At 42.4% G+C, this 13,830-nt stretch overlaps 2 protein-coding genes across 2 annotated transcripts; both read left to right on the top strand.

Moving 5' to 3' along the window:
- Positions 1–1,873: 1,873 nt before the first annotated feature.
- On the top strand, positions 1,874–6,627 carry LOC124277653 (transmembrane emp24 domain-containing protein 6-like). The gene is made up of 4 exons (XM_046713380.1): positions 1,874–2,138; positions 3,754–3,871; positions 4,208–4,353; positions 5,603–6,627. Exons 1-4 carry the CDS (start codon positions 1,914–1,916, stop codon positions 5,834–5,836), a joined length of 723 nt encoding a protein of 240 aa, XP_046569336.1. The 5' UTR covers positions 1,874–1,913; the 3' UTR covers positions 5,837–6,627.
- Positions 6,628–8,718: 2,091 nt separating this feature from the next.
- Positions 8,719–13,830, top strand: LOC124277654 (transmembrane emp24 domain-containing protein 6-like). The gene is made up of 4 exons (XM_046713381.1): positions 8,719–8,943; positions 9,552–9,669; positions 12,106–12,251; positions 13,394–13,830. The coding sequence occupies exons 1-4, from the start codon at positions 8,719–8,721 to the stop codon at positions 13,625–13,627; spliced, it is 723 nt and encodes a 240-aa protein (XP_046569337.1). The 3' UTR covers positions 13,628–13,830.

The raw sequence follows: 13,830 nt of genomic DNA, 5'->3' as shown, positions 1-13,830 counted from the left end.
ACCGAAGACCGGGTTCGATTCCCCACATGGGTACAATGTGTGAAGCCCATTTCTGGTGTCCCCGCCGTGATATTGCTGGAATATTGCTGAAAGCAACGTAAAACCATACTCACTCACTCACTCACTATTGTAGAGATCAACGCTCACGATGTCAACCACTGGATTGTCTGTTCCAGATTTGATTATTTATCAGAGAGCTGCTGTATTACACCAAATTTACTGTCTGTAGTGATATGTGAATACATGACACTTTTTATTCTTCGCCAGGACGTTTGGGAGCTGCCAGTTCCCCAGCAGACCCTTGGAACTAAGCTGATTTACACCCGTGAATTATAGGCCCCCATAGAATAGTAAACCGGGGCGTTGTTTATCGCTTTTCTGACCGGCAGTGGGGGCCAATGCCGTGAAGATCCCTGTTAGAACTGGTCTTCAGCAACCCATGCTTGTCCTAAGAGGCGAGTAACTGGATCGGGTGGGAAGGGTCACTGACTTGATGGACACATGTCATTGTATCCTAATTGCGTAGATCGATGCTCATGCTGTTGATCACTGTATTGTATGGTCCAGATTCGGTTATTTACAGACAGCCGCCTTAGAGCTGTAATATTGCTGAGTGCGTCGCTAAGCAACACACCAAACTTGCATGATACATGTATATACAACGGAAAGAAGTATCTGTGCATTACGTAAAACTGCAAAAAACAAAAGTTACATGAAAAGTTATAAAAATAACCCAAAATAAACATGTAGCAAAGCACTTTCATGATGTTGATGTCACGTATCATGCGTGGCACGTGCACTTTGTGCACAGTGAACTTACTCACTTTTTGCATGACTTTTGACACCTGAACTTCACAATCTGATTAAAAATTGAAGAATGGTTGATTATTCTCTCGCCTCTGAATGTTGTGTAAAACACCTTATTTTCAACCTAAACTGCGTCTCCGCGCCGTGGGAATGGCCCAAAATGAGGTGGCGAGGCATTTTGGTGTCCATCGAAACACGATTTCATCTCTGTGGAGACGTTTTTTTAACATAATGTGAATACGAGATATTTGCCTCATACCGGCCGTCTACGTGTGACGTCACGTCAGCAAGACAACCACATTCGGCCGACCCATCTAAGGAACCGATTTCAGACAGCCAGTTTGACTGTTCGGAACATTGCTGGCTTACGTGCAATCAGTTCCAGGACTGTATAACTCATTTCCAGCATAACGTCCGGCCCCAACTTAACGGCCTGCAATACATTCAATTTTGCTCCTGCAGGCAGGTCTTGTCCGATGCATACAGCATCTATATACAGGAGTCATGATTGTGAATCTGTGATGGTGTTTTGTTCACTGACCCCAGCTGTTTCTCCGGACCTGTCCACCATCGAGCACACTTGGGATGAAATGGAACGACGTTTAAAGCCCAGAATCAGCCATTGACGTTACCTGAATTGGGACAAGTGTTGGTTCAGACATGGAACAACGTTCCCCAAGCTGTCTTCAGTCGCTAGGTGTCGTCTATGCGTCGTCACTGTGAAACCTGCGTCAACGCCAATGGTGGACACACACGATACTGAATTTGTGAACTGACCTTTGACGCCAAATGTCTTCAAGGGTGTATTACGTTGCCTAGTGTCAAATGATATCCTGTCAACAGTTAAACGTTGATTAAGGAAAACACCCCAAATGATATTAAACCGTATTATCTTTATGCATGAAAACATAGCATAACATCCAATAATACTCATTAACTTATTCCAGTAGTATAGCTTATCTATTGACTTCAAATATAACAGCGTCCTCATACTCAGAACAAAGGTCGCTATGATCCTTTAATATATCTTTATCTCGCTGTACACACGCACCTGTCTCTCTGAACGTGAATGGTCGGCACCGAAGGACCCTTATCTGTGAAACAAAATGGCGTCCCGGTATTACTACCACGTATTGACAACACTTCTCATAACAAATAGACTGTTCCCGGTTTGTACGGAGATAGTACTTGGTGAAAATGTGGATGACGAATTCGACTTTGACGGTCTTCCAGGAGTTCAGCATGAGTTCAAAGTGGAAGTACCGGCGGGGAAGGAGGACTGTTTCTATCAGTTCGCTGCGGAAGGGAGTAAACTCTATGTGTCGTTTAACGTACGTTGCATTAGCGGTATTCGTGAAATGTTGGTAAATGCAAACACTGTAGTGTCGAAGTTGAAGGTACCCTCGAATACACTTCGAATTATCCGAGGTTGGACGCAACCGCAAAATGATGACTAAAATGGAATAATTAGGGACCAAACTTTCACTTCGAAACAACCGTAACTTCGACACATCAGTGTTCGACACTACGGTGTTTGACCATGTATTATTACACTCAGCTGTCAAAATTATACAATGGGAATTCTGGTGTAGGTATGTCTCAATGAATCCCAGATTGCGGTAATGGACGGTTTCAAACAATTGGGTGGTTGAGTTTTTATCATTTATATTCCAGTGGGAATTTCGGTGTACATATGTCCCGAGTAATGCCAGCTTGTCGTCAAGGACCACTGCACATTAGATTAAGTGGTTGGACTTTGATCTTAAAATCTTAAAATCATTACCAATGGGAACTCTCGTGTATGATGATATTATTGTCAGGTTTTGTGGATGGCGCGTCATTGTTAGAACTTCCTTTGGCTTCCTTTTAGTTAGGGAATTCTGAAAAATCACTCTTATTGATTGAAAATGGATAGTAAGTACTTGGACAGGGACTTACAGGGAAGACCACATCTGAGCCTGGTCTCCCGTCAGCTGGGTCGATCCGCACACTATCAACCACTCTGGCTGCCTAGAGAATCTGGGTTGGAATATAGTACTTACCCCGAAAGCAGAGGTGTTCATAAAATTCATCACTGATCGTCTAGTCCAGACTCATTTGTTCATAGGTCGCTGTCATATAGCTGGAATATTGCTGTCTGTGACGTAAACGTAAATGTAACACATAAAAATGATAAATGCATCTACCATACTTATCTACAGTACGGTTATGTTTTCATAGACCGACATATGTAACACATGTTATATTTGGCATTACACTCTGAGAGTGCGGGTTCGAATCCCAGATGGAACTCAACCTATCATAAGTAATATAATCTGTACTTTTCTGAATGAAGTGTGACAGCAACTATAACATATGTTACATTTGACCACTTTCTAAATGGCGTTGTGCATTCATGACCGGTATATAGTCTCTGGGTATATGAAGCGTTGACGCGTCTGTTATATCCCGTTAGATTTGTGTTCTGTTTCTGTGTCAAGACTCAACGACAGCACCGGCTCATTCACATGCTCCACCAATAGATAAGACAACGGGACCTGATTCCCTGCAGCGTTCTTGTCCCATAGAATGTAAAGGGTGTATGCAGTACTGAAGAGTACAGGAAATTGTGTGTTGTAATTTAGAGTTTTCTGATAGTATGGAAAACCATATTTTAATTGGAAGCCTGGCCGTTTCCCAGACATCTGTAAGTTTATAAAAAGTACAGAATGACTGTGACAGCTTGACTGCAGAAACGTTTCAGTAACTGATATTATCGGCAACATCTGGGCCGTCGGTGAATGATGACTGTCAACCAAAGCACACACCCACAAAAACATAAACAAATAAACAAATAAACATGGATGTGTTTAGTCGAGCTTCACGTCAAGCTGTTAGGGACCAATTCCAATGTGGAATTCCACCGAAAATCTAATAACAAGGTTGTAATAACTCTGTTTCATTCAGGTCTTGAGAGGAGGCGACAGGAACATCAACTTCTTCCTCATCGACCAGAACCATGCCGTGATAGACGCCCACTACGAAAAGCCAGACGCCATGGTGGAGGCAGATGTCAAGGAAAACGGTACTGGGGGCGCTTTACATCGCCGACAAGTAATACGCACGCACTCGAAGGCTGGCGGTACTTTGCACTTAAATGGGTCCTCCGCTTTGTTTAGCCTTTATTTTGAACCTATTGTAAACAGTGGTCTTGCATTCTCGTCATCTAAATTCACTCAAACACAATGTCTCAGTTTGACCAAAGTCACTCATTACAGTAATCTGGCGCCCGGCTCGTTTTGAAAAAGCTTGGTATATAGCGATATGCGAGACGGAGCCCAAGTTGACATGGTGAAATTCTAATTCTAGTAATTCTATCCTGGAAATAAATAAGACCGCCTTTCAAATGTCTTTTTTCCAGGCTATTACCAGGTCTGTTTCGACAACACACAGAGCAGGTACACCTCCAAGCTGGTGTACTTCTACCTGGTAACCATCATCATGGACAAGTGGAGCCAGTATATGATTGACGTGTCTGAGATTAAGGACCTGACTGTCAATCTGTCAGTGAGTAGTCCGTGAGGTGTTTAACGCCAGTTTGAGTAGGATTAGAGCTCTGTCAATGAATGGCAGCTTGATGTAGGAGGATAACCTCAGGCGGCGCTGGTCTTTAGATGTTTCCCACAAACCGAAGCCCAGCAGTCGTGTGCGGAACTTACAAACATAAAAATACTCACCGATATTCGAACCCACGATAATATGTTACTGGTAAGCCAAAGGGACGCAACTCTGCACGGCACAATGCGACACCTTATACCGAAAGGCCATCTCTTACAGTTACAGCTGAGGTTATAGTTGCCGTCATCTTTTAAATGCTGTTGAGTAATTCACTATCCGTGAAAGGGGCTGAGGGCTAGCGAAGTGGTCAAAGCGTTAGCACGTCACGCCGAAGGCCCGGTTTCGATTTCCCACATGGGTACAAAGTCTGAAGCCCATTTCTGAAAGCGGCGTAAAACCATACTCAATCACTATCCGGGGTAGTAGCCATCCTCTATTATCTAGGTATTTTATATTTCGTACGGAAATGTCACCAGTAGTCAACTTGCCTTTTTACGTAGCGAGGCAATGGGATAGCCTAGTGGTTAAAGCGTTCGCTCGTCACGCCGAAGACCCGGGTTCGAATTCCAACACGTTTACAATGTGTGAAGCCCATTTCTGGTGTCCCCTGCTGTGATATTGCTGGAATGTTGCTGAAATCGGCGTAAAACCATACTCACTCACTTGATACGTATCGTCTCGAATACTACTGGAATGTCTTGCACGTGTGATCTGGTTTGGTTGGTTGTTGTGTAGTGCTGCACGCAACTGTATTCCAGCTATATGACGGGGTCTGTAAATAATCCAGTCTGGACCAGATATCCAGTGATTGATATCATGAGCATCGATCTACACAATTAGGAAACGATGCAAGCCTGGAACCCGTGAGTGGCCTCTTAGGACAAGCATGTGTTGTTGAATACCAATTCTAACCCGGTGAGTGAGTGAGTGAGTTTAGTTTTACACCACACTCAGCAATATTCCAGCTATATGGCGGCGGTCTGTAAATAATCGAGTCTGGACCAGACAATCCAGTGATAAACAGCATGAGCATCGATCTGCCGATCTTCACAGGTTTGATGTCAGTAACAAGAGTGTAGGAGGGTTTTAAGAAACAATCACTTTCATATGCTAAACGATAAAAATATCAATGTTTTTGTCCCAAGATAAAAACTCCTCCCTCCCTACCGAGGATGGTAACACTCACGTTTACTTTCAGACGATACTCGAGGGCGTGGAGCTGTCCCTGACAGACGTTGACAAATATCAGCTGCACTCTCGCCTCAACGTCATACGCGACTGGTACCTCCTCAAAGCCAACGAGCGCTACGTGGGGTACTGGTCCACGGCCCTGTGTGTTGTAGTCCTGGTGGCGGGGGTGGGGCAGGTGTTCTTCCTGAGGAGGATGTTTCGGATGCCCGTCGTCACCCCCACGTCCAAACCTCGGGCGTGATTGATATTAAGTTTTGATGTGTATATATCGTTATAGTCGTTATATAAGTTTTCAATCATCTGGAATATGTTGAATGTGAGTGAGTTGGTTTTGAACAGTATTCCAGTAATATCATTAAATGTTTGTTTATTGTGGGAGCAAAGCCTTTAGTTACTGAAATCCCGTAAAACAATTCAATACTTTAATACAATAACCGACGTCGTGATATATGTCAGTTGTCATTGCCTTGTACTCGCAAGTGTCCTCGTGCTTTAACTAAACAGTTCAGGGCAAGACTGTACATAATTACATCATACACGGGTAGAACGTCTCTTCTTTATGCTACTAGTGATAAAATCAGATCTGTTTATTTAGAATAATGGCCCATCTAAGGGCTTTTGGCTATGCTCGTTTGTTACGGATGGTTTTGTGAAAGCACGAGACATATAAGGTATCATCTTCGCTTATCCAGTGTATTATACTTCCATTTACTATGCTATAAACGTTGGACCCATCCGCCACCAGTGTCGTACCGGAAGTGATCTCACCAGATCTGTCACTTTCACATTTGGTGCAGAACTGCTCTCACTCAGTACAGTAATTTGATTGGACGGCTATTTTTAGTGTCGTATTATTTGAGCTCAACACAAGACTATGACATCTGATGGTCACAACGGAATATATACACATGTACAATTTACTGGATATTCAAGGGTGGTATGTATTCAAAGTACTTGCTCACGTATATTGTTCCCTACATGGTGTGTTGTGTCTCGTCGTGTTTATAACAAAATAAATGTGATAAATACAAACAGTGTTCTTATTCATTTTTTACATGGCAAAGAAGAAGTTGGGTTCAGGGAATTTCTGTGCATTTATCGTTCAAACTATGTGGTTCTCATGTTGGTGACTGACCATTTCATATTTAGATCTGTGCAGATCTAGATTCAGTGTGACAAACGATTCTCCGCAAGGTTGTATCACCAGATGGATGATTTAAAATTTTCGATCGCATTATTCCAACGGCTTCAGCTTTTGGTGTGTTTAAGGTATAATCAAACATGTTCTTTTCCCAATGATTTCCCGCAATATTGCTGGAATATTGCTGGGTGCTGCGTTAAACGACAATTGAGTGAGTGAGTATGGTTTTACGCCGCTTTTAGCAATATTCCAGCAATATCACGGCGGGGGACACCAGAAATGGGCTTCACATATTGTACCCATGTGGGGAATCGAACTCAGGTCTTCGGCGTGATGAGCGAACGCTTTAACCACTAGGCTACCCCACCGCCCCGTTAAACGACAAACAAACAAACCCACTGATTTCATACGACTCGAAGTTGTTCAATCTAGGTTTCAAAATACAAGTTCTCAGTAAAATTTATGGTTAAATATGTGGCGGAAATTTCAAATGTTTACGTCTATGCTGTCAGTCAGTCCAACATTCCGTCATCTTGTGTAAGGACGACCACGAGTAGGACGTGCTGCTTGTAGGTCACGGCCTGAGGTTGAGCTGGAACTCACCTCACTAATGAGCACTAGAGCCGATAAATATGCTCATTCATGTCTTTGCGTATTTGTTTATCATGTATTGTATAACCAACCAAAAACTTTTGGATCTAAAGTATTCTTCGTCTTCGTCAATGTATTCGACATGCATTCGTTGACACAACTCAAAAGAATTATGGACCACGCTGAAATATTTTGATCAATGATGCAACAGTCAAGTCTTTAATAAGCCATGCATAATAGGATAAGGTGAGGTGAGGTGAGGTGAGGTGAGGTGAGGTGAGGTGAAATTGGGTTTAACGTCGTGCTTGAGAATATTTCGCTCATATGACGACGTGCATGCGTGTGTATGTGTATGTGCGGCTGCTTGTACTAGCCAGGACTGAAGCTGGTTTTATAGTGCTAGCCCACTGAGATACCATGCCGCAGTGAAGCATGAATCGAATACGATGACATTTTTGTCAGCGAACCTGACCACCTGATCCCTTTAGCCTCCTCTTACGACAAGCATGGGTTGCTGAAGACCAATTCTTGCCCGGATGTTCACGGTTATGTTTTCAAATTAAAAGAAAGAAAACCTGCCATAATACAAAACTGCTTATGGGTGTATTTGACATTTTAATGTATTTAGCTTTCTTTCTGCACAAATTAACAAACAATTAAACACGGTATGGGGCAAGTGGTTGCATATTTAATTCTCTTGGTAAATATTTCCCAAATCGTCAGTGGCCAAGTTATTTTTACATAAAATTACCAACAGATTAATTTTTACAAAGTCTTACATGCATGAGTGATGGTTGTAGAGACATTTAAATTAAGAAAAGATCTTTCTATTTTCAAAGTATGCTTGGCATACTTTGGGTGGCTAACCTTCATCGACTTTGATCGTTATCAGCTAAGTCGTACTCTGTAGCCAGCTTTTATATTCATTTTAAAGTATTTGGAATAGTATCTCAGTTATAAACGGGCGTATAGTGAGAGATTACGCGAGGAATTTAAGTTTTAGGCCGTTATAAACAGTTTAAATGTTTCTCGGCGTGTCATATAAATGTGGCGACAAGTCCTATTTTTCCTATTTTGGGTATAATCCACGAACATTGGTCCCGTGCTGACAAACCAAAAATAATCAGGGGTTCTGGGTATCTTGGATTCAACCTCGCGATTATAGGATTCTAGGACGCTAAAGGGACGCAACTCAGCCCGTCGACTAGGCCAGCTAATGTCCCCTTACAAAGGGAGATAACCACACAGGATGGTGACGTACGGTAGCGTCTAAAACATTTAAATAAATATGAACTTTTAGTATGAATCACTTTGGAACTGTCACTTTATTGTCGTTATCAGTGGCCCGTTATCTTACACCACCGGAAATAGACCCTTATCTTCAGATCAAAATGGCGGCGAGGCATAAGTACGGCATTTTATCAGTTCTCCTGTTGACGAACGAAATACTCCTAGTTTCCACAGAAACTGTTCTTGGTCAAACTGTGGACGAGGAATTCGACTTCGATGGCATTCCCGGAGTTCAGCATGAGTTTAAAGTGGAGGTTGCCGCGGGGAGGGAGGAGTGTTTCCATCAGTTCGTCACAGAAGGGTGCCGACTCTACATCTCCTACAGCGTACGTGATGCTTCATGCGTTTCTGTAAAGATGGACTTTCCTCCATGGTATATTGTTTCCATTCTATGAAATGTGTATGATTTGTTGGTTATTCAGCGCCGCACTAAGCAATATTCAACAGGATAAGAGGGCAAGAGTTTGACTTGGGACACATAACGATGTGGCGATCCTACCTGACCACCCTCATTAATCTAGAATGACACTGACTATGTTGCTTATAATAGACCTGCTGTATTGATAGAAAAAGCGTTCAGTAGTACAATAGGAAATGATATCTGAAAGTAACTGTCACCGTACTGTCGTATGTACATGACTGTAAAATAAAATATAATGCGTCTTCCACATGCATGTCTGTCGACATGCATGATTTTGCGTGTATGCGTTTGTGTGCGTTCGTGCGAGCGTGTGCGCGTGCGCGTGTCTCACACTGTTTCATCGTTCAGCACAAACCCCACCCATCCTACTATCGACCAATCAGGATATGCTACTAAGTCCGTTAGGGGTCATGGTCAAATAATTTTCGACTTACGGAAAACCTTAATAATTGCCTTGGCAAACAATTGCCGCGAAATCATTGCAAGTAATAAGTATATTCCAACATGGTCCAGGTTGTGAGAGGCGGCGACAGGAACATCAACTTCTTCCTCTTGGACAAACACGGCGAAGTCATCGACTCCCAGTACGACAAGCCCGGTGCGATGGTTGAGAAGGCGATCGAGGAACAAGGTACATTGTACATGTAGTCGGAGGGAGTTGTCTCCCCTTCTCCGGGATCCGAATTATCACTTAATGTGTATTTGCGTTAAATTTAAACTTGCGTCATATAAATCCCACAGCAGTAAATTAGGCTCGAACTTTCGTAAAGTATGGCCATACGACCTGGTGAGCTGACGCCTATATATTCCATTAGTGTGTCACTCTTTGCATGAAAAAATAATTAAAATAGATTGATTTCTACAATAAAATATTGGGATTTGCACAGAAGTTAAACATTTCATGAAAGAGATGTGGAGGACATTTCGAAATCTGATGCAAAAATACTGTCCGATGCAATTCCCTTTTTTGACTTGTACCATACGTTCACGAATTATTTCAGGCGAACAATTGACTAGACTTAGCATATGTTTATGCCGGGTGCCACCGGCGGGGCAGGATACGATCTCCTTTTGCGAACACTTGTATCATCGCTGTTTCATAGTGGATTCATAAACACATGCTCTGTCACCGTATTGCATGGTGACAATCACTGGGTTGTCTGATCCAGACTGATCCATTGTACAGCTGTAATACTGCTGAAACAAATATATGCTCATGATATAGTCAATTATTCAATCGACTCTGCTTTTAACAGAGATTTCTTATGAACGTTTACCCATTACTCCTGCCGGCAGAAATTAAACGAAATATCATATTGCAAAATTTAACCATTAAACTGTTGGAGATTATTTTTCTTATCTGCCGTCGTTATTGTTAGAATTTTCGTAACATTTCGTAAACACCTCCCTCGCAGCGGGTAAATGAAAGCAAGAGAGGTAGCTCCGCAAGCATTCCATATGGCCGACATCGGTTCCCAATTGCGCAGATCGATGCTCATGCTGTTGATCACAGGATTGTCTGGTCTAGACTCGATTATTTACAGACCACCGCCATATAGCTGGAATATTGCTGAGTACGGCGTAAAACTAAACTCCCCTCCCTCCACATGGCGGACATGCGATTCTACAAGTATATTTAGATTTAACTCCCCTGTTCCTTCACTCGCAGGGGTAATGGAGGCGAATAACGATTTGATATGTGGCGCTTAAATATATTGTACATGAGTAATTATTAAATATGAGGTCGGAAATCTTAGAGCACAACCCTGTGAGGAAATGGGTGTCTGCCTTTGATGGTGTCGATATTTTATTTTGATATTAAAAATATTTTTCGAACCGAAGCGAGGGAAGTACGTTGCCAACCTTTACTCGCTTTGCTCGCATATAGGAAAACTGGTCATTTTCTCTTTGTTGCGCAACCCTATTTCGCTACAGTTTGCCTGTGGTTGAAGGGATATTGTTGTGGGTGTCTGTGGTTGTGGATTGGGTTGGGAGCTGGCAGTGGGTGAGAAGAAGCGATGTAGGTTAACACGAGAATGAACGTGGATGTCAGTGTTCATACCGGGTTGTTGGGGTGCAATTTCTGCGCCACTACAACTATACAGAGGTGGTCTAGTCAATGTTTATTAATTCCTTTTTCATTTACATTCCGACATTTTTTACAAGACAAAAAATATCTGGCTTCCAGTCCATAATATTGTCAAATCTTACAAATCTGCACGTACAAAGACATTCTTTTCTCATTTATTAAAAAACAGTAAGTGAGTGAGTTAACTCCCAAAACCCTTTTTGGTAAATGTACATGTATCAGGAAGTGTCAACTCAATCGAAACCCTGTGTGACATGTGTCTGAGACCTGGCATGGCAACGGCAGAATCTTAATCATGGAGAATCTCATACGCTACTTTCCGACAGTCCATAGATGATGTCGGATCCGTCGGCAATGTCTTATCTGCTGGACAGGTGAATATCCGGGTTAGAATTGGTCTTCATTCTTCAGTAACCCATGTTTGTCGTAAGAGGCGACTAACGGGATCGGGTGGTCAGGCTCGCTGACTTGGTTGACACATGTCATCGTATCTCAATTGCGTAGAACAATGCTCGTGCTGTTGATCAGTGGATTGTTTGGTCCAGATTCGAATATTTGCAGCCGCCGTCTTATATCTGGAATATTGATAAATGTTGCGTCAACAACTACCAAAATAATAAACAACCAAATCTTGACTGATAGACCTCCTGAAACTAGGGACATAACTCCGTGAATAAGTGGTCTCATTCGTGACCAACTCGTGTTATTCCGGGACAAGCCGAATAGCTGGAGGTTACGGAAAGAGGCGAGTGGTGACGAGTGTAAGTGGTCTGACCAAGACATAGTGGACTATAAACCTGTGGAGTGTAGAAGATCGAATCGTGCACTGACATGAATCTTACAACACGCACAGAACTCCTATTCGGAGAATCCATCTCCTTCTAATTTATCTGAAAACTTTAATCCACAGTGTATTTCATATCTCGCCATTGGTGTGTTTCAAAGCATATTCATGGACGTTTTCTTTCTATTTTCAAGGGTACATGGAATTCTGTTTTGACAACACACACAGCCGATTTGGTTCGAAGCTGGTGTACTTCTACCTGACGACCTTCCTCATTGAGAGATGGGGCCAGTACTTGAAGGATGTGGAAGAGCTCCGTGGTCTCACGGTTAACCTCTCAGTGAGTACTGGTAATCTGTATCAGGTGCTCACGTATGTGGAATGCTTTGCCCGGCATTGTTTCTTCAATATTTTTGCATTGTTTCTTCAATATTTTTGCATTGTTTCTGCAATATTTCTGCAGTGTTTCTGCAATAATTCGGAAATGTTTCTACAATGTTTCTGCATCATTGGTGCAATGTACCCGGAAACATTCGACCTTTTTTTCTGCAGTGTGTCTGCAATGTTTCTACATTGGTTCTGCAGCAATTATGCAGTGTACCTGAACATTTTCGACAATGTTTCTGCAATGTTTCTGCAATGTGTCTGCAGTGTTTCTGCAATGTTTCTGCAACGTAGCTTCCAGCTTACATTTCGGACGTTTTCAGGTATGTGTGCAATACCAACAACAACAACAACAACAACAACAACAACAACAACAACATCAACATCAACAACATCAACATCAACAACAATAACAAAACAAGAAACAGAACTCGCACTCATTTTTGACATCGCGCCCACTCTATAGTCCTTTCTATAATGGTAACAATAGTAATGATAAGACTGCCAATCTGTCTATTTATTCAGAATTATTGTGCGCGTTGTTGTAATTTGAAACTGATATTTTGTTTAAGGGGAACCAAGACATAGCTAGTGATACTTGCTCGTGTGTGTGTTTGTGTGGAGGGTGTGTGGGAGAGTTGGAATGCTTTCAACTCTGTCCAAGCTACTCCTTTACCCCTTAAACTCAAGTGCTGAACGCCTTAGGTTTGACATGTTGGGTGGGAAAAATGCGTTATAGTTTTACAGCTGTATTGTAACATTAGCATGATGGGCAAGGACCCTTACCTGTGGCGTAGTGGTAATATCGTTAGAATAACGTCGAAATGTCCATTAGTCAATATTCTCTTTGCTTAGTTTGAAACTGAAGAATTAAGGAAAACCAAAACATAGCTAATGATACGAGATTGTTATATTTTGGAGTTGTGCGCCTCACCTAGCGTTATTCAAGCTATAACATTGAGGCATGTTAATAATCGGCTCAATTCAAACCGGTCTGGTTGCTAATGGAAACACCAATAACAAACGAATTATAACCTTTTAAATACGAATTCCCTGACCAACCGAGGATGGACAAAAACTGATGTGTGTTTTTTTCAGTCAATACTTGAGGGGGTAGAGCTGTCTCTTACGGACGTGGATAATTACCAGACACATACCCGCCTCAACGTCATGCGCGACTGGTACCTCCTCAACGCCAACCAACGCTACGTGGGGTACTGGTCCACAGCCCTGTGTGTTGTAGTCCTGGTAGCGGGGCTGGGGCAGGTGTTCTTCCTGAGGAGGATGTTTCGGATGCCCGTCGTCACCCCCACGTCCAAACCCCGGGCGTGACAGAGATGCAGAGTATTCTTTTGATACTGCTAAACATGTGTTTACATATCGTCTCAATCATATTTCTGGCAGCCGGACAAATGTTCATTGAAAGTTGCCTCTTTTGACATTTTAAATCATTTTCAAGGAATCACATACTGGTATATGTATGTTGCAATCTGATGTTTCTGGAAAACTGTAATAAAACGGTGCGAAACATGCTG

Source organism: Haliotis rubra, unplaced genomic scaffold (genome assembly GCF_003918875.1).
Source record: "Haliotis rubra isolate DU_JTF1 unplaced genomic scaffold, ASM391887v1 Scf225, whole genome shotgun sequence".
Taxonomy (NCBI): Eukaryota; Metazoa; Mollusca; class Gastropoda; order Lepetellida; family Haliotidae; genus Haliotis; species Haliotis rubra.
Note: the sequence above shows the minus strand (reverse complement) of the source record. Positions and strands in the feature narration are given on the sequence as shown.